The sequence below is a fragment of the Amblyomma mixtum genome, chromosome 2 (assembly GCF_055824585.1).
Source record: "Amblyomma mixtum isolate Tamu chromosome 2, ASM5582458v1, whole genome shotgun sequence".
Classification (NCBI taxonomy): domain Eukaryota; kingdom Metazoa; phylum Arthropoda; class Arachnida; order Ixodida; family Ixodidae; genus Amblyomma; species Amblyomma mixtum.
Window position 1 is genome coordinate 205,760,241 of NC_143013.1, and position 21,789 is coordinate 205,782,029.

Genomic DNA, 21,789 nt, shown 5'->3' on the forward strand with positions numbered 1-21,789 from the left:
CACATGTTGTCTTGATCATGTCGAACGTCTCGGTAGGTGATTTACTCAGTTTAACGCAAAGCTTCACCGCGTAGCGCGGTTCCAACTTTGGCTCCATGGTTTCCTCGACGCAGCGACGAAACAGGGGTACAAGCTCAAACACGTTCACTCGCATCGCCTGCTCGAAGCCAACTGAGCTCGTTGCATTGTGAAGCTGGAGGTTTTCTCTCCTTCCCCCAAAACCGGTTTCCCAATCTAGGTATCCAGGGCATGCGCACGCCACGCCGCTACTTGGCTCATTACTTTCATGACAGACCCTGCACAAATTTTAATTCCTTAGCATTACTGCCTAAGCACGGAGTTGAGCTAAAGAAGGGACGGACGAGAAGAGCACATGGACAGGCGGCCGTCCATGTGCTCTTCTCGACTGTGTCTTTTTGAGCTCATTTCCGTTGCTTAAGTATGTAGGGCCGAGTCGCCCAACAACGTGCACTCTTAAATCTTAACATTACTACGCTCACTTTGGTGAAATGAGTCCGACAATGGTATGATAACGCCGCCATCCTCCAGGAGGCCTCCGCCCAATACTAACCCACTTCTGCTCTCCGCCCCTCCCCACCCCCCTCAATCCTCCATACACCATCCATCCACCATCCAGAACTCACCCCCAACAGAACCCACAGACCTCTGGCCATCAGGGGACCCCCCTTCACTGCCCACATATTTATGGCCTCCATTCACTTTACCGTCCAGAAGCAGGTAACTACCGCCAATCAACCCATAGCTGCCATACAGAAGCTCCGCCAACCACCCACCTTCAGCCTCCAAAAGGCTCTACCCACTGATCACCCACTGACCACGCAGCACACGAAGCACTGGAACGAAAAAGAGACCTCGAAGTGCATTTCAAACACTCAACGAGACGGCGATCATTGCAGAAGCGACATCACCAACCAATACTGTTAATGCGAACATGTCTCATCACATCGTACGATCGCCTGTGAATTGTTCAAATGCGATAACGCTGAAGGCCCAGTGCACCAAAAAATCCTGTGTCGGTGTTGTCGGCGTTGTGAGCGAGAAATCACAGCATGACTCTGGCAGGTGGTGGTAAGACAGGAACCTAGGAGGAAGGTGGGGCTTTAGGCCGCGTGACCTTGCGGCGTCATCAAAACCTGCCACACAGATAGTGAGCAAACTGCCCACAGTGGCAGGTGGAAGTTAATGATTGCTCACTCGGGAAGACCTCCCTTTCTACAATAACCTTTCCTACAGAAAAAATTGATACCGCTCGGGCTCATAGCCTGCCTAAATTGTTCTTAAGGCGCACAGTACAGTTAGCTCCACCTGAAAGACGCTGCCTTGCTTATAACGACGTTTTCTGACTAATCTTAGAATAAGCGGTAATAATCTCCTGCGCCTATTTGAAAACCATTAATCAAAAAAGAGAAACGGTTAAAAAACCAGTAAGATTTATCTGCATGGTAAATCTGTAGGATTTATCTGTGGTCTACTGACATTGCCAGAAAAAGTGGCCTACCGTCGGTAGCAGAAACAGATTTGTCGCTTAATATTCGTTTCCCAGTTCATCAAGAAGCGTTGTAACACTGACGCCTCGCCAATTATTTGTTGTTCTAGTGGCTGCGGTATACGAATGCGATATTCTCTTACAATAAAGCATTTGTTAACAAGAACTACTGTAAAAATTTATAGTTTTTGCGACCATTAAGGATAAGAAGAACCTCGCTGATCCTGTAATAAAACTGAATTCGTTGTCACTGAGTCGCAACTGCAATAATTGGTGATTTTCTAGGTCCTCATTACTTGCTGAACAGAATTGATTCGCTATAGTGCTTAAACAAAATTTATTACATGCCTGCGCGATGACAATACTGTGATGTCATCTTCAAATGTTTTAATAAATATGTGGTATGGTGTAGCAATTTTTCTGGTAGTGATGCTTTGCCTGCTCCTTCTCTTTTGTCTTTCATTTCTTTCTTTTTGTCTTTTTGGGCATCCATCGGCAGATTTCTTTCAAGACTGCATTATTTAGAAATAAAAGTATACATTGAAAGTCCTTCGTCACTCACTGTTAGGAAGCGGCACCGCTACATAGATCAGGCTACCGCTACATCAATCATACTGTAAGGTGGCGGCCAGCCGAACAATAAGGCGTGATGAACCATGAACAAGAGATGGTTTAATGGCCGCTGGCCTAGCGCGAGCGCTCCGTCCCGCGCCACTGCCAGCTTCGTCTTCGTCACAATATTATCGGCTCATACACAAGCTTGAGCAATAAGAAACTGTTTTAACCGTGTGCGTAAGACCCACTCATGTAATTCTCGAATGAGCGATATACAGAACGGCTCTGGTATCGCTGCTGTTGGGTTTAATCAGACCTGGCTGGACCTGTCCAAGCTCAGAATAGTACTGGTCGCTCTGGTATGAGCACTAAACCTCACCCCTTTGAGCATTATCACTCTGGTATCAGTTTGTACGCCGCAAAAAGGACCAGTCTGAAATATGTTTGTTACTGTGAAATCTGGTTTTATTGCACACAGGATTTCTGAGCAGAGTAGCAACCCGAATGAAAGCCAAAAAACTTTGAACCAGATGCGGCACAGTTTGCGCAGTGAACAAAGGGTAGCAAAACAGTGTTTTATATTTTTCCAAAACTAAAGACTCGAAGTAGGTTGTCGACCTGTCCTTGGCACCCACCTGAGCGCTACACTAGGTGCAGGAAGTGAGCAGCGTGTAAAGTATTCTTTACTTACTTTTTGTCTGCAGAGCGTGCCGGTCGCAAAACGTACATAAAGGCGGGCATTTCCGCAGGAAACCAACTAGCGGCCGAGCCATTAGCCTAGAGAAGATCCCCAAGCTTGGCTATGACTTTTGCCATAGTGCTTTCTGTCTGCGCGTGCTTATTTCTCTCGCCAGTTATAGGGAGTCAAGACTTGCCCGAAGATAATCCTGCCCTACAAGTATACCAAAATATAGGAGAGGTAAGTCGTTGTGTGAACTTAGCAGATGACGTCGGCACGGTCAGAGTTGTCTGTAGAGGGGCTAGGAGATTGTGCTGACAACTGGATGATCGCGAACTGCCTGTGAGTGTAATACTCTTGATTTTTCCCTTCGACGATGTTCTGAGGGTGGCAAGAGAGAGAGAAAAACGTTTATTACCAACTGAAGCTGGACTTCCATATAGGCGGTGTCGTTGGTGCAAGGCCCCATTTGCCGTAACTCTCCGGATGGTCGTGGCGCCTTCCTGGCGGAAGGCGCTGACCGCTGATAGCCGCCGGCGAGCGGCAGCCTCATCGTCGTCCTCCTGGAAGCTAGTGGTTGTTGGACGGCTCAGTACTCATAACCATGTTGTGTTGCTCTAGGAACCAGTACCATGTTGTATCGCGCCGCTTGAGTATTGAAGGACTATGGTAATACTAAAAAAATTCAGGGGGCACTTTGACTGTCTAAAGTGCGTAGAGGCGAAAGTGTTTTCCGCACCACTTTCAGTGCTTCTGTGGCACTGGTGGCGTCACATGTAATTGAGTACTAATTACTAAGTGATTACAAATCACTAATTAATGGTTAATTAGTGATTAATGCCTGAATACTAATTAACTGCTAATTAAGCTTAAGCTTAAGCTTCGCCTTTAGGAGTGGAACGCGACAGCGTGTTGTAGCGCTGCCAGGGAGTCCACGGAACGCCACCACCCGTTCGGCGCGATGCCTTGCCGTTTCAACGCAACGGTTTTTGAGGAAAGGAAATGGCGCAGTAAATCTCTGTCATCTCGGTGGACACCTGAACCGCACCGTAGAGGGACGGAGGAAGTGGGAGTGAAAGAAGAAAGACTAAGGTGGCCCGTAATGAAGAAAATGAAAATTGTATTTGAGGAAAGAAAATTACGCAGTAACTGTCTCACATATCTCGGTGGACACCCGTCAAAATTCAGGGGGGGGGTGCACTTTTTTGATCTAAAGTGTGGTCACTGATGTGTGGTCAAGATGTTAAGCTTCGCCTCTAAGAGTGGAACGCGAGAGCGTCTTGCAACGCTGCCAGGGAGTTCATAGAACGCCATCGCCCATTCGGTTCTACGCCTCGCTCGTCGGTAAATTGGTTTTTGAGGAAAGGAAATGTATTTCTCTCTCATGTCTCGGTGGACACCTAAACCTCGCCGGAAGGGAAGGGAGGAGGATGGCAGTGAGCGAAGACACCGTATTCACTAGACGTGCCTTTGTTCATTCCAAACCATCGAGCTGGCATGGCGGAGTGGATAGCATGCTCGGTTCGCACTCCGAAGACCGGGGTTCGATTCCCGAGCTCGACCAATTTCTTACTAGGTTTTATTTATTTATATGGCCTGACTAGAGAAGTTAGTTAGGCTAATTGGGTAATTAAGTAATTAACTAAGCTCAGTCCCACTTACTTGGAGCATCACTATATGGTCCCTTCAATTGGTTGCATGGTTACTAGCCAAAGTACAATTGGCCCCGTTTGAACTTGGCGCACTGTGACGTCACGACCGTTTCGACCAACTGAAAAGCGTGACATTCTCTGTCGACAACTGCTGCTTACAACGATGAGACATAAAAGGCTTTCGCCTTAATACCGGCGAGCGACGCTGAGTGCTTATAACGCAATGGAGACACCAGAACTTGCTAGTGATGAAGCTTTGAATCAGGAGCGAGATCACGAACGGATGCACTGTGTCTGGCCAGATACAGCAGTATATGAGGCCGAGACTGCAGGCGAGGGAGTGCGAAATTGAGATGTAAATGTACGCACCGTCATTAGCGGCATAAAACCACGTAGACGCGAACATTCAGCCGGAAATGCACACGAAGCTGTGAAAGGCGCGTTACGGGTGGTGATCATAGTGCGATGTTTTTGTTGACGTAGGTACTGACTTCCGAAGCAAATGCACCCCTTTGTGCGAGACCCACCCTGAGATTCCTTAATGAGGAAAAAAAATTGCACTGGGATTCTTAGGCAGCGTAGCACTCAGTTCACTGTATGAAGCACATTGATCCAATGCCAGTTAACTGAATGAATAGAACAGAAGAAGGCGTCATTCGAGCTTCTATTATCACTCTTTTTAACTTCTAATAACTGAAGCAGATAATGAATAAAGGTCGCGAAAGCTTAGATGCAAAAATTAGGTGCAAGAGGAGGGGCAGGGAATGAATGCTTAGCTCCGCATAGTAATCAGTCAACCTGTATAATGAGCGTTCTTCACACTAACAGCAGCGGTTTTTTCCCAAGCAAATATAACCCTCTTCTGTGGTGTAGGGATTCGTAAGCACTCATGTTAACAACCGTAATAGCATTCGAAGCCATCGTCTAAAAGATTATTGGTGCATCAGTGCTACCACAGCGCCGGTCTATGACGCCACATGAATTAAAACGCGAAAAAAATTTCATAGCTTTTCTTATTTACGCTGAAAGTCTAACTGTAACTGGGTACTGCAGCGCACATGCCATTCTCCTCAGCAAACTTCGTATAAAGCGCCTGCCCGCACAAACGGTGCTCCCCGTTTGAAGCCATGGAGCTGCATTTTTAAACTGCAAGATTCCGAGAGAAGTAGATCGCTCACTTTGGTAGCCGTACGGCTGCCGTCATATATATAACAACGAGCACTTCATAATATATGCGTGTATTTCAAGTAAAAAATGGTAATATTACGATATTCGAAGTGCACATGCATCTGTTTCTTGTAATCGTCCACAAATAGTATACTGAAATAAAGACTTCAGGCCTGATATATCGACTTCTCATCGGTTATACTTACCGTTCAGCATAATGTTCATAAACGATAAAGTAGCGATTAAAAGAACATTTGCCTTTACCACCGCAGTGCTTTCCATTGAAAGAGCCGTTGTACCAGCTCTACCAAAACTTTGAAAATGATCCCTACTTTGGAGGCGTCGGCATGTGCTTTCGAGTCACCGAGAAAGGCCCCTACGTGGATGGATCCACAACGGCCACAGTTCAATATTCCCCCGACGTCTCACTGTAAGTAACTATACGCGGTTTGTTTCTCTTAAACATTTTCCAGTGCAATTTGTGGAGCGTTCCAGCATTTACTTTCTACAGCCAAGATTGTCTTCATAACTAAATCTACTTCTTGGAAGCCTCCAGCAAAACCTACTAAGTACCAACCACAAGTGGAAGACGCTTTGCAAAAATGCATTGACCTTAAACAAATGAAGAAGTTCAACCGGCATTTTTTCGCAGCCCCGCGGAAGGCCAGTATTTTGTGCAAGTCGCTTTAAAATATTTTTTTAAGAGAAGCTGAAGAAAGGAACGTCAGCTCTTGAGGTGACCGCCGCCACTGATAGATTGCCGCTAGCCATCCAAAAAGAAAAGGAAGAAAAGGACCGCAGGCCATCGTGTGCAGGTTGTGTCTATATATACATGTATGTCCGGTTACAAAAAAAAAGTACTCCTGCCCAGCTGCAGGTAAGTCTGGGTTCAGCCACCAATCACAGGGTAGCTTATGGACGCTTTTCTATAAACGATTTAACATTGGAACTTGCCTGGATTGTCCGGAATCGGCGAAAAACTGCAGTCGTCTGCGCACCAAATTTTTCGCAAGGAGAGTGGAATAGCCGATTCAGGGTGCCTCTCGATGCGCGTGCCTCGCGCGCGCATCGAGGTACCCTAAGACGATTTGAGAGGCTGCGCCATCTGGCGAACTGCGAGGCAGCCAATGTCCCTGCTTGGAGCTTATGGGGTTTAAATCGGGGAGATAAATACGTTCTCCCCGTTTAACTGCGGCTGATACAGTTCAAAACCGCGCGGACCCCGCCCCGTGGTAGCGAGCGCTACCGAGCGCACGGCGACCACGGCGGGTCTTGCTCTGTGGGAACAAAGGAACGACTCACTGGCTGACACAAACAAGGCATTTATTGCTATAACAACAATAACGCCAGCTGGCAACAAAATACACTGAGGAATCGAGGATGTCCGACTCACCAGCACAGTTACGAGCGAATGTTCGCCCACGCTAGGGCAGGGGAAAAACTCCGAGGCCGGACGGGAGAAGCTGAGGGGAACATGTTGCCACACGAGGTCGCCGCCGGCGAAGAGCGGAGCGGAACGCGAAGCGTCCGCGTCCTTTCTCGGTACCAAGAAGAGAGCCCGTCGCTCCCCGTGAGCGCGCAAAACGCCATCCGTGGCGCTGGTGTCGCTGCGACGCCAGCACCCTCCCTTGTTAGTTAAAGTAACCAAACTAAGAAGAGTGCGATTCGGGGGACCTAACTACAGTTTGAGTGCATTGCGGGAAAGCGAACCACAGGGGACGAACGAGTGCGTCCCCACATCCCCCCAACCATAAATAGACCCCCGCGCCTGCAAGTTACATGCTATGGAGAAGTCTTCTGGTCTTCATGCACTTGAGGCAGGTCTTGCAGCGGAGGTCACGCCGACAGCGTGCACGCAGTCTTCAGCGGTATTCCGAAGGCGGCGTGAAGGTCTCCGCTGGGACGACTCGCATGGCCCGCGGACTACGTGTCCGCAGGCCCGCGAAGAGGAGGGCCGGTTGGAAACTACAGGCCAGGATTCTGAAGTAGTCGCCAGGGCAACAGCAGCCGGAGGCGGCTGCTGTCTGGTCTCGCCACGGCTGCCCCGGATAGATACGGCGAACAGGATACAGGTCGCTCCGTCGCAGCAGGCGCCAGCGAGACGATGTGCACAAGACAGCAAGCCGGAGTGGCTCCACTGGATCTGAAAGATTGCCAAAACACACTCCGGATGCCTTTAACATAGGTCACGGGAGGGGAAACCGCGTACACAAGGGCCTCGTGGCTCAATGCTCAACTCGCAAGCAAAACGTGTCGGGCGGCTGTGCAACGCAAAGTTCGAGTGAACAAAGCCCTTTCTTGAGTTGAACGACAATGCTCAGTTCATGCGAGGTTAGAAAAAACGGGTGAGCAGCAAAGTGCGCCCCCTCTCAACACCACGGTCCAGTGGTCGTGTCACTTTTGACATGGCGCAGGCAGCTCTGAAAAGCCTTAGGCCTCGCTACCGTTCAGACAGCGACCCCCAACAAAAGAAAGACCCGAAACAGGTTCCGTGCGCGCAGCCGCGAGGAGACATCAGCTTTGTGGGATGGTCCTACCTCGCTCACTGCACGAAGCAGCTTCTGAGCGGTCGGCGCCCCCCGTATCGGACGGTGTCGGAGCACCTGGTGCCGAGCTGCAATACCAGCGAGTTCGAAGCGGCACCCGTGGCCCTAGGCCACCCGGCTCTCGGAGCCGCGACTCCCAGAGTCGAAAAAGAGCCAGCGAGAAAATATATACAGAAAGCTCGGACCACCCACGCGGCTTCCGTACTCACTCGCTTCGGGCTCGGCAACTCCGCGGACGCTAGGCCTCGCGCTCCCTCGATGCGGACTAAGTGGTTCTTGGGCTGAAGAAACTCCCGAAAAAACTTGACAAAAAACATGCTGAGCATCTCGAAAAGTTCAAACATGCTACAGCGCAACACACCTCGCACTCAAGAAAGCATGCCGGAGGTCCTAGCGATCAAAATTCACACTAGGCCTACCACTTGTCAAATCCGGACAAAGAGCGTTCATCGAACCGAACAGACAGTCGTCCAATGTTCCAAGAGCAGGCCCCACGTTGGACTGACAGATATGGGGTTTAAATCGGGGAGATAAATACGTTCTCCCCGTTTAACCGTGGCTGACACAGTTCAAAACCGCGCGGACCCCACCCCGTGGTCGCGAGCGCTACCGAGCGCAAGGCGACCACGGCGGGCCTTGCTCTGCGGGAACAAAGAAACGACACACTGGCTGACACAAACAAGGTATTTATTGCTATAACAACATTAACGCCAGCTAGCAACAAAATACACTGAGGAATCGAGGATGTCCGACTCACCAGCACGGTTACGAGCGAATGTTCGCCCACGCTAGGGCAGGAGGAAAACTCCGAGGCCGGACGGGACGAGCTGAGGAGAACATGTTTCCACACGAGGTCGCCGCCTGCGAAGAGCGGAGCGGAACGCGAAGCGTCCGCGTCCTTTCCCAGTACCAAGGAGTAGAGAGCCCGTCGCTCCCCGCGAGCGAGCAGCAAAACGCCATCCGTGGTGCTGGTGTCGCTGCGACGCGAGCGCCCTCCCCTGTTAGTTAAAGTAACCAAACTGAGAAGAGTGCGTTTCGGGGGAGCTAACTACGGTTGGAGTGCATTGCGGGAAAGCGAACCACAGGGGACGAACGAGTGCGTCCCCACAAGCTGGAGTAGGCATCGCAGTACGCCAGATGGCGCAGCCTCTCAAACCTGCTGCTCTGCTCGCCTGTATGAATATTCCGCCCGCAGATTACTGCTGTTATTTGTCGTTTCCGGATAATCGAGCCAAGTTTCGATTTTAAATTTCTTATTAAAGAAACACAACGTATCATAAACTACCCTGCTCCAGGTGCTTGAGCCCAAATTAGCCAGTGGTTTGCGCAAGAGAATTTTCCAGAACACGAAGAGATAAATGCGGAGAACGAGGTTTTTATTTCCCACTTCTTTCTACATCTGGCAATACAAATAAAAATGAAAAGGCGTACATAACAAAAATCCTGAGATTGGGTTTTTTTTTTTAGTGGGAGCATACATTGCCGTTTGCTGAAAGGTTTTATTCGGAGAGGTGACATAAGTAGCATATAAAGTCCTAACACCAGAATCTAACAGAGCGCTCGACATTCTGCGTCTTTTGTTTTGAAGCTTTTGAAGCTGGAGGCGCAGAAGGAACAGCCATCACGTATTCCATCCGATTTCCCAGAAACAACGAACACGTTTAGGCGTTCGGGGACCACAACGTACATTCGTTGTTCACGACTCAGAGACCATATTCCTTCGGTCAGTCACTTATACGTCTGCAATATCCCATTAAACGACGCTCGAGATCACTGTACCTACTTGTAGTTGTAGGCAACCAGTCGGTTGACTTTCTACCGACATCTTTTAGAGACACTGCTCTCAGTATTAGGTTGCTAACGTGACTGCAAACTCGCTTTATTGTCGATTTCAGAGACGTGTTACTGACGCTGGTTTCAACGCCTGGCTACGACGTAAAAGACGTAGTCAACGTGCAGAGCGTTAACGGTGAGTTCGGCTATTTGGGAACGCTAAAGAATAGCCAAATATCGTTTCGTGGAGTGATTTCGATAGTCGCATTATAATAAAAGACTGCACGGGTGGTATTTTCTAGTGTTCGAGTCAAATTTAAAAGGCTGTGCGTGGGCCCTATCACTCACAAATAATTTTTAAGCATGCTCGTAACAGAATACTGCGACACCTCATGGTGCATTTTTAGCTGCCCATCTTCCTTTGACGTAGACTGGGGAATCTGGGCGGCTACGTAAGCGCGCCCAGCTAGGTGACGTGTGCTGAATGCCGCGGGGCGGGGTTCAAATCCGCTCTGTTGTCCTTGTATTGTTCTGCCGCATCGGCGTGTTTGAGTCGATGGGAGATTGCAGGAGCATCATTTCTATTCACCGATATGTTCAGAGTTCTTGAAGCGAGCTCAAACATTTCCGCTCTGCTGACGACTGATGGAATACCGATCGCTTACGCGCTTTTCCTAACCTGTGGAAATATGATTTCATAGTCCCTTTCGATTACCTATGCCTAACTTTTTTTTTAGTTTAAAAAGTTGCTGTTGACTTCCTTTAAACCACAGTAAATTTTTAGCATACGAGCTGGTCGATTGTTGCGGTCTTACGCTAAAACCGCAGTCCGTTTCGGTCAAACTAAACACTCGAATGCAATATTTGTAGCAAATCCGTTACTGAGCTTCACGGGATTTTTCTTTTTGTTTTTATTGGTAATACTCGAGCAAACTCTGCCCCCCCCCCCTTTTTCCTCCCTTTGCACTGCTCGAATATAGCCGCAAGCCAAGGATGGAATAGTTGTCACAATCGGCCTCAAGCGCGATGCTGCTGCTGAACTGCGGCCTGTGGCGTAGTGCCTTCCGCTTTCTATAAAGCGATCTTAATTGTCAGGCCTTAGTACCTAAGAAGAAAGTTTCAGTTCCAGCCAAGGCGGTAGCGTACCATTGTTGAGGGTGCAGCTTCTTCAACGCAGACATCTCTGATTGTCATGCGATGCTTAGGCCGCCATCTCATAACCCATGCGAGTGGTTTTTACGGTGTCTCACCCTCCTTGGTGCGCCGGCACGAATTCCTTGCTATATACTGTACTGGAGAAAATGTGACGTCGTCATGGCTTACCGCTTATGTCGCAGTGTCCCGTTTGTTTCTAAAAGAAATAAATCCTAGCCTAAACAACTAAAGTTACTGTAAGTTGTTCGTGATGTTCTGTTATATTAAAACACTAAGTTGGCATATTACATCAGAAACAAACTTCATGAAAACTGGCCCCTTCGGAGCGAAAACTAGTCAAATTCACAATTCTGGGGCACTGCCTAAAAGATTACGTTCTCGAGAATCCAGATATTTTCCTTCAGGTGAGACGAACAACCCGTGGAGATTTTAAAACTAAAATTCCTATTTCATTGCCAAATTGCTAGCCTCTAGTTGCTTGAAAAAACCTACCTCCAGTGGTAAATGAATCCATGACAAATAGGAATGCAATGGGAAGCAATTATGGTTTACATTTTTTTCTGTTAATATGTTTCCCTTCTCTCCCAAAGATCCCAGCGTTACCTTCAACTTCACAACGGCATACACGGACTGCGATAGCTGCATGATTTTTCGGCACAGCTACACTGAATCAGGTAAGGAGTGGGCTGTAGCAACTGCTGCTCTAGCAGCTCTAGTAGAAACCACAACATGCTACTGTGCATTTCTTGGGTTCGTTTCAAAATGAGACGTAGAGTAAATGCAACTTTTTTTGGGACATAATTCGAGCATGTACTTTTTTGCCACAGTTTCTCCTACAGCCTCTATAAGGCACTTGTGAAAAACTCTGACGACTGTCTGATTCTTGAATGCCCAGTTACCAATAGGATCAGACATGTTGCCACTTTTGTCACCGCAAATATTCGCCTTAGGTTACCTTTTCAATGTATTTTTTAACACATGTCGTTAATAAGAGAGACAATAAACAGTGGCCACCACTGCTGTAGCCAATTGCAAAATGCGTACGGTAGTCTACCATTATGCACCGTTGGTCACAGGTACCATTAGCTTCAAATAAAACGCGAGTGCGAAGAATCAGAAACATCAGCGGCTGGAGGGGAAATACAGTTGTCGCCTAACAATACTTGCCAAGATTGTTTTTCACGGCCTCGATGCGAAAAATCAAGAGCTCTAGTATTCTGCCGCCATAATAAATTTACCTTCAAGTTTTTTTCTTCGCATTTGATTTACCGCTGATAGTACAATGTTCCCTGCTTAAAACAGTAGCTGAGAATCATCCATGTGCCGGACGGTGCCGATCACTTGGCTACTGAAATCAAAGCAAGCTTATCGTAGAGCTTAGACGACGCAGCTGATTTTTATCGGCGCAGGTGAAAGCAACGCAATGGAGCTTTAGAAATCTCCCCAGTTCAAGAAATTATGCTTAGCTTAGTTGGTAGAGAGAATTCTGAAAAGAGGCCATGCAGTTTTCTTAATTCCTTATCACAGCGAAGCAGATCACGATGTTAGACTGTGAAAGGAGTAGATATAGTTAAATGGCAGGATTACACTTTATCTGAATTTGGTTTCATAAAATCAAAAAATAAATTTGCTGTGTATTGTGGAGCCAAGATTCTACCTCTGATACAAAATGTTAACGGCGCAAAAAGGCACACACACAGGAACAGGCAGAATGAAACGGACAGTAAGAGCGCCTATGGCGCTTTTACTTTACTATCTTTCCTGTGTGTGTGCGCCTTTTTGCGCCGTTAAAATTTTGTAGCATGAACCAACGAGGCCTGCATCAAGTACTTCACAATCTGATACTATTTTTTAACTTGTTTGCGCAACAATCATGATGAGTCCCATGTTTGCTCAAAACGTTTTTTTTTTTTTTAATTTAGAAACAGCGTTTACTTAAGCACGTTTGAGCGTCCGAGAAGATTTAAGTTTGGCATCCAATTTTACTCTCCCCTGGAACGATTCAGAAGGTTGAGAAATCCCATTCACGCCACTCTTATTGTTTTATCTTTCCTTATTTCATACATTGGAGCATAATACAGCAATTTTACCTTGAGAAATACAGTTGTTGTCTTCAGGTGGAAGACAATATATCTCCGACCTGACAGAAGTCTCATTTTTCTTGCCGCTCCCCGATAAAAAGCTCCACAAGCACCGCTGGAAATTCTTCACAATGCTAACTGTTGCGTATCACTGTCAGTTATAAGGAACAGGTGCTTATAATGTTATGGGAAGAATAGGTGGAAAATAAAGCAATATAAAATACAAACTCAGTTCCCGGAGGGCTGCAAACAAATAGAGACGTGCTGAAAAACGAGCGCATGCGGGCAGAGTGCTGGGATTATGACTAAAGAGCAGGCGAGATTATTTAGGTGCAAATGATAAATGACGAAATTAACCGAGTAGACCACGAAACGAGAACTAGCGTGTTTTTCCCGTTGTAGTGCATCATTATTAACCGCGGTATACATAAAAAAATATTATACTTCATGGAGACATTTTTGTATTTAAATTAGTGCAAAGAAATTAAATTATTTTAATTGCTTTCTGAAGATCTGTAATTTAATGCAATTGTAAAGAGGAAGATGAGCAGCGGCGGCAGCCGCACCGCCAGCGCGCGGCGCCAGATCACTGGCTTGATGACCGAAGCTCGGACCGGCATTTTGGCTAGCTGTCCTTAAGCTATTTTTACGGAAATTCTGCTACAATTTGGTGGAGGTGCCGGGTACAGCCTTCGGCCTACGTCCTGGAGCTTCGCAGCAGAACCACCGCTTCAGCTATGTCCACCGACGCAAGCCAGTCATCTTCCACTTCGCCTACGCCCGTCGTTTGCCCTGGCGCTCTCCGACAGCGGGATCCAGCCATTTTTAGCGGGTCCGATTATCACGACGTGCAGGATTGACTTGCCTCCTACGAGCGGGTAAGCGGCCACAACCGGTGGGACAACGCCATGAAACTGAACAACGTGGTGTTCTACCTCTCGGACGTGGCTATCCTATGGCACAGGAACCATGATGCAGACTTTACCACCTGGTCTGCCTTCAAACGAGCCTTTTCAGATATCTTTGGGCGCCCTGCAGTAGGCAAGCTGCGCGCCGAACAGCGCCTGCGAGTGAGAGCCCAGCTGCAGGGAGAATCGTTCACCAGTTATATCGAGGATGTTATCAACCTCTGTACAAGGGTAGACTCGTCTATGTCCGAGGCGGACCGGATTAAGCATGTCCTGAAAGGCATGGAAACTGAAGCATTTCAGATGCTTATCACCCGGAACCCTACCACCGTTGCCGACGTATTCACCCTGTGTCAGAGCTACGATGAGCTTCGCAAGCAGCGCATTCTGGTGCCATCACCTTCCGTGCAGCCTGACTCGCTTTCCAGCCTCGCTGTAACAACCTCTCACAGCTCGCTGCTTAACCAGATCAAAAACTTTGTGCGCGAGCAGGTGGCTCGACAGCTGTCACTTTTTAGCGGCGTTCAGGGACATCCCTCCAACCTGGATCCGACCCTCCAAACTGTGATTCGTGAGCAAGTGTCCGAAACGCTACCACCTGTTCGTCCGCCGGCTCCTGCTACGGCGCCGCTCGCATACGCCGACGCCGTCCGAAGACCAAGGGCCGAGCCGTTTGTCCCGTTCTATGCTCCGACGCCGCCGCCTGCCTTTCAAACCCGACCACCTCCTGCTCGCGTCAACCCGTGCTGCACCCGTGACAACCTTCCCTTTTTATCCCTGGTCACATTGCGCACCTCTGCCGACATCATGTGCTACCACCCGTGGATGACCGCAGAACCTATGTCTACGCGGCACCACAGCCCCCGCCACGTCCGTCGTCTGCCGAACAGCTTGATGCCTCCGGTCGCCGCCGGTATTCTCGCCGCCGTTCGCCATCCCCGCGGCGCCGTTCTGTTTCGCCACCGCGTCCTCATTCCCCTATGCGCCAGGAAAACTAGTTGCCGCAGTTCCCGAGACAAGAACTGCGTATTCGGCAGAAAGTTTAAGGCCTCGTTTGTCCCCAGCGAATGTGCTCGACGTTTCTGTGGAGGGCCTCACCGCCTTGGCACTTGTCGATATTGCCGCTGCTGTTTCTGTGATGAATGCGAAACTTTGCCGCAAACTTCGCAAAGTGACGACGCTGTTATCCGGATTTTCACTTCATACAGCTAACGCTCAGCGATTCTCGCCTTTAGCCGCCTGCACAGCCAGGGTCATCATTCACGGTTCTTTATATACTGTTGAATATATCGTTCTCTCATCATGCTCGCATGAAATTATTTTAGGTTGGGACTTTCTCTCCCAACATGAGGCCCTCATCGACTGCACTCGTGCCGAGCTCGAACTTCTTCCGTGCAGTGCTACCTCGCCTGATACGTCATCTTCGTGGGCCAAACTGTCTGTAGCTGACGACATCGAGATTCCTCCATGCTCATCTGTTCCTGTCCCGGTCTCCTGCCTCACAGCATCTGACGGCGCCGTCATCTTTACACCATCCGACGTCTTCATCTCTCAACACGGTCTGCCTCTGCCATTCGCTCTGCTTACTGTTCAAGACGGCTGCAGCCTCATTCCGATCTCGAACCCTTTTTTTCAGCCCCTGCATATTTCTCCGTGGCGAGTGCCTTGGCCACATTCAGGCCGTCGACTCTTTGCTCGAACCCGAACGTTGCGCCGAAAAATGTTCTCTTAATACTAAGTCTCTTGCTTTGCCCGCATCTCCCGTTTTGGCCACAGACGTCGCATTTGCTGATTTCGTCGACGCCAATCTTGCCACACCGCAACGTGCCCGACTTCACCTACTGAACCAGTTTCGCTCTTCTTTCGACGTAGCTCAAAACCGACTCGGCCGCACGCCTACCGTGACCACACGAGATCGACACCGGAGCCCACTTGCCGCTTCGTCAACGCCCGTACCCAGTTTCGGCAGCCGAACGCCAGATTATCAACGCTCAGGCGGACGACATGCTTCAGCGAGGCGTCATTTAACGATCCAGTAGTCCGTGGGCCTCTCCTGTCGTTCTAGTGAAGAAAAAAGATGGCACAATATGTTTTTGCGGTAATTATCGGAGCCTTAACAAGATGACCCGCAAAGACGTTTACCCGCTGCCGTGAATCGATGACGCCCTTGACTGCCTCCAGGGTGCGGAATTCTTTTCATCTTTACACCTGCGTTCGGGGTATTGGCAGGTCCCTGTGGCGGAGGCTGACCGTGCCAATACGGCTTTTGTTACATCAGATGGCCTGTACGAATTTACCGTCATGCATTTCGGCCTCTGTAATGCCCCAGCGACTTTCGAGTGAATGATGGACTCCATTTTGCGCGGCCTGAAGTAGACAACATGCCTGTGCTACTTAGACGACATTGTCGTCTTCGCGCCTGATTTTGAGACGCACCTTCACCGCTTGGAGCACGTGTGGGCATGTTTAACTGCCGCGGGGCTCCAACTTAATCTCAAAAAGTGTCGCTTCGGCGCTCGCCAACTGACAATTTTAGGTCACGTCGTCTCTAAGGACGGCGTGCTTCCTGATCCAGCCAAACTTCGTGCGGTCGCTGAGTTCCCCAAGCCGTCGACTCTGTAGGAACTTCGCAGTATTCTCGGCCTGTGTTCTTACTTCCGACGTTTCGTCCGAAATTTTGCCTCTATCATCGTGCCACTTACGATCCTTCTTCGGGGCGCCAACGACCTGTCTGGTTGGTCACCTGACTGCGACGACGCCTTCATCACCTTACGCCGATGCCAGTGGCGTTGGCCTCGGTGCTGTCCTTACGCAATGTACACCTGGATTTCCCGAGTATGTCGTTGCTTACGCGAGCCGTGCACTGACCAAACCGGAATTCAACTACTCAGTAACCGAGAAGGAATGCTTGGCCATTGTTTGGGCGATCGGAAAGTTTCGCCCTTACGTTTATGGCCGCCCTTTCGATATCGTCACGGACCATCATTCCTTGCGCTGGCTGGCCTCCTTGAAAGACCCCACAGGCCGCCTCGCTCGCTGGGCCCTACGCCTACAAGAATATGATATCCGTGCCATCTATCGTTCCCGCCGAAAACATTACGACGCCGAGGCTTTGTCCCGCTCTCCTCTGCCGCCAGACGTTGTCTGCCGCTCGCCAGTCGGTTGCGCTTCGCTGTCTTTTCCACCAGATACCATGGGCAGCGAGCAACAAAAGGACCCTTGGATATCCTCGCCTGTACATTGTCTCTCAAATTCCTCGGCGGTACCCGTGCCTCGTGCCCTACGCCGCCAGGCTGCTCACTTCGCCATTCGTGATGGCCTCCTGTACCGCCACAACTACGTCTCTACCGGCAGGTAGTGGTTGCTTGTCGTCCCTGCCCATTTGTGGACGACATTCGTCGCCTTTTTTCACAATGACCCCCAGTATGCTCATGCCGCCGCCTTTAAAACATACTCGCGACTCCGTTTCCGCTATTATTGGTGCGGTTATGTTCACCTACGTCCGCAAATATGTCCGCTCGTGCCCTGACTGTCAACGTCGCAAGCCGGCTCCTCACCACTCAGTCGGCCTAATGCAGCCTCTCCCTTGCCCTTTCTGTCCTTTTGACCGAGTTGGGATTGATCTCTACGGCCCCTTCCTTACCCTGCTGTTGGCAATCGCTGGGTTATGGTAGCTGTCGACCACCTCACGCGTTACGCCGAAACAGCGGCTCTTCCTGCTGCTACGGCACCACACGTTGCCTCTTTCATCTTGCATCACTTCAGACTTCGCCATGCAAGTCTGAAGTGTGCAAGAGGATCTATTTTTCTCGACATCAAATGTAATTAAACGTACAACTGTTCTTTCTATCGGCAGCTCGATGCAGCCAGTGTTGAGCGCCGAGGTGAATCAGTGGTTACGGCGCTCGGCGAATGACCCGAAAGACCCACGGTCGATCCCGGCCGCGGCGGCCGAATTTCGGTGGAGGCGAAATTCAAGAGGCCCGTGTACTGAGCGATGTCAGTGCACGTTAAACAACCCCAGGTGGTTGAAATTTCCGGAGTCCTTCACTTCGGAGTCCCTCATAGCCTGAGTCGCTTTGGGACGTTGAACCCTAATAAACCAAGCAGTTAATGTTGGGGATTTTCCGCGCTCGCTTGCTCTTTCAAAGCAGTTAAAGTGACGAGTATTTGGCTCTGATTCCATTGTCATTTGTCAAAGCACTGCTTCACGGAGTCAACCAAGAAACTTGTGGCGTTTCTGAGCATGAGGGCGAAGAAATAAAATAAATATTGCCGCGAGTGGTTTTCGAACCTGCGACTGCGCGAAAAGGTCTGCTTCGCTGGCCACTGCACGAAAACACTAGGCTGTCGCCGCAGCCGATCACGCCTCGCATAAACTGCAGTACACTCTCGCGCTGTGCACTGCAAATGGTCGTCTTCATCATGCTTCATCTGCGGCATCATGTCCCAACAGCTTAAACTCGATCAGAGCTTAATCTGAGTCCAAAATCATCGCCAGGCCTCCGACGATCCAGCAAAGCAAAACCATGAGCCAACCATGCTGCTATGTTAAGCTATGTTAAGACCCTAGTGCTTTGTTTTTTCATCGCCTTATTCTTGTGATCACCTACCCATCAGGGGAAAAAAAAGAGAGAGGGGAGTAGGGTTCGTTATGCAGGAAGGCCAGAAAAGTTGCGTGTCCCGGCCGTTCTGAGGGAGTACTGGATATTTGTTTTGCTGCATTTTCTTTTAGAGTTATTTAGGTTATCTTAAGTTGAATATCGTGGCGAATAATATAGGGAATCAAACATTTTATTATTTTACTTTTAATGACTAGTTAGCGCCATGCCAGCGCTCTTGGTGCCACTCACTCTAATGGGACGTTACTATGAATTAGATATCGCTCCTGCAAAAAGTGATGCGGACAGCAAATTCTTCAAAATGCCACGACTACATCACTCACCGAGCAGCCAGCTTTTCCGAAACCAGCGTTGTTTTTTTAAATTATCACTGTGGTTTCATAGCCAACAAAATCTTTTCATGTGATACAAATATTTTCCGTCATCTGCGTCAGCCGAGCTGCTATTCAGCACGGTCATGAACACTTCGTTCCAAGCGGGACACAATTTTCGACCCCTCTTCTGAAGCTCAGTTCTTCCTGGGGTCCAATAGATTAACAAAAAATTACTCATAAAATCTATGACCAGTATACTTTCTACGCACGAAAACTGAAGAGTTATTTAAAAGTGATTCTAATATAAAGTCATTAGTTTTTCTGAGCATTAATGGGAAATGTAATTTAATTACCCTTCCGAGACTTTGCGAAAGTGCTTAGTAATATAATTTTCCCATGTATAGTTTCAATTATCTGATTCAACCCCGCTGAGCCCTTTGCTGCGGGCTTCTCTCGTGCCACAGTTTCTCACTGCTGTACGCACAAAACCTAGCGCTCTCTTCCCGTCGGTGGTCTTTTTTCAAGTACCGCTTACATGTTCGAGCAACAGCCGGTTGCAAAAGAAAATACTTATTACACAGGAGCGACAGTACATTGCATTATATTGAACCCAATCTTCAGGTCTATCCCAATATTCAGGTGCACAAGAAACCAGGAAGAATTTACCAGCGTAAACAAATTGGTTCAAGAGCGCAAAAAACTGCTCCAGTTGTTTCATAATGCAGTGTTGCGTGTGTGCCTCCTCAGTCTTGTCCTTTGCCCGTTTTCGCTGCTTACAGCTTCTGTCAAGAAAAGTATACCAACAGTAACAGAGAGAAAGAGGGGGGGGGGGGGGGGAACTTCCACATGTGTAATACATTTTTGAACTTTGTTGGTAGAAATAAGCGGGTCAAAAGTTCCCGACGAATAATGGACCATCGCAGCCCTGCCTCCTGCACTCGCCTTGCAGATAAATTCGCCGTGGTAGCTTCCCTGCCTCCACACTCACAGGGCTCCGAAGGTGTATCATGGGACTGAAACAAGTCTATTGCTTTGTTTCTGAGCGCGAGGACTGCGATTTCAAACTCAAACTAAGGGTCGTTGTTACCTCCGGTCACATGCACTTGCGATTCCAGTTCAAAATTTAGCTCACCTCTGGAACCAGGAGCGATGAGAGCCTTTTAGCGCTGGCAGCTGTGGAATCTTTTCAAGCGTAAAGCATAAACGTTTAGAGGCCATCTGCAGCTATTAGTGTAATGAATGTCGTTCTTTTTTATTCTTGTGGTCCCCATGCAATATGTTGCCCATAACATGCGACTCCACTAGGCTGACAAGCGAACATTCCTAAAGAACTGTACTGCTATGTTTCTGACGCATTTTCGCCATGGTGCTGGCGAGACGAGCCGCGAAATATTGTGTTGTTTTACCGGCTGTTCTGCCGCCAGAGCCACATGCTGCTTTAAAACATGAGCTGTATGAGTCTCTCCAAAATCACTGTTATATTTTGTGCTAGGCGCAATATGTTATTGGGAAGTGCTGGAAAGCACTAACAACATAAACGACAAAGAAAATTATCTGAACAAAATGAAGGATTTATACAATATTTTATGAGCGTAGCCATGAAACCATGAGCTTAATTTCTCTGCCGATGTTCCCAAGCCGTCGCGACATAGTTGGGCGGAAAATAGGTGGCACCACGTATGTCTTCTTTTCAAACTGCATACGTCCACAAAAAGTGATAGTCAGTATCCTGATTCTGGGAATGTGAATAGAGCTCCATGAGAAGAAATTGCAATTCTAATTTCTTTATTTGGAGCTTGATTTACAATCTTTCGTTCTCGCCCATAGAAACAGTTAATGCTTTCACGCAGGTCACGGCAGTGTAGCGTGAGAGTGCAACAGTGGTGCATCTAAAAATTTCTAACACAGATATAACTGCTCGTGCTTTAGGTTGAAAAGCAATGTCGGGCCGCTACAAACAACATCACTAAGGAATGCAACCATCACATTTCATAATACACTACTCAAGTCCGATAAACTATACAGTGTGCTCAGAAAAAATTATTTTTTCTTCAGAAGCCATGCGAATAATTTGTGAAAATCCTTTTGCATCATATACACGCCGTTCTTATAATCTGCGTCATCCAGTGCTAGAGCTATCAGCGTGCGATAACCTGAAATACAAGAACACTTGTGTCAGGTCGCTCATATATAAACTGAAGACCATGAGTCTTAAAACTGATCGCTGTGGCACTCCATATCTTAAGGGTTCTAAGTCCTTTGTTATATTGCATACCTTAACTTCTTGACAGCGATGCTTCATAGCCAACCTGCGTCTACCAAGAAAATATGGTCGTAATATTCATGATATACGTACCTTGAAAATTGATGGAAAACTACAAATTAAAAAAGACATCCCCTATGCTCCTTGGTTTCGGTGGCTGGCGGCTGTTGTTGATGTGTAGCTTACAAAGTGTAATGCACCATACCACTATGCTGCAAAACAACTGTACTCAATAATCTGTCTCAAAATACTTGCGGGTTTGTGTCAAGAATTTCGTTAAATATCGTGTGATTCTGTGAAGAATACTTTTGTGGTGCACTGTTGGGAAGCAATCTTTCGCGGACGCGCGAACGGTCACCAATCTTCACAGTGACCCAGAGGCTACCGTTCTGCAGCGCCCAGTAAAGATAACATTACAAGAGTCGATTTCACGCAGGGAAAGGATGCAGCTACTGGGTACCCGAGAGCAAGCTTGGAGTCAACAACACCTGCTGCGAATTCATATATGACCTGCTTTGCGGAACTTCTCCCAAGTATCAAGTCTACGAGGATTGCAATGTTCCTTGA

The 21,789-nt window shown here is 48.3% G+C and overlaps 1 protein-coding gene across 1 annotated transcript; it reads left to right on the top strand.

Moving 5' to 3' along the window:
• Positions 1 to 2,864: 2,864 nt before the first annotated feature.
• Positions 2,865 to 21,789, top strand: LOC149362331 (uncharacterized). The gene is made up of 5 exons (XM_089568263.1): positions 2,865 to 2,981; positions 5,833 to 5,990; positions 10,002 to 10,075; positions 11,625 to 11,708; positions 21,659 to 21,789. The coding sequence occupies exons 1-5, from the start codon at positions 2,865 to 2,867 to the stop codon at positions 21,787 to 21,789; spliced, it is 564 nt and encodes a 187-aa protein (XP_089424389.1).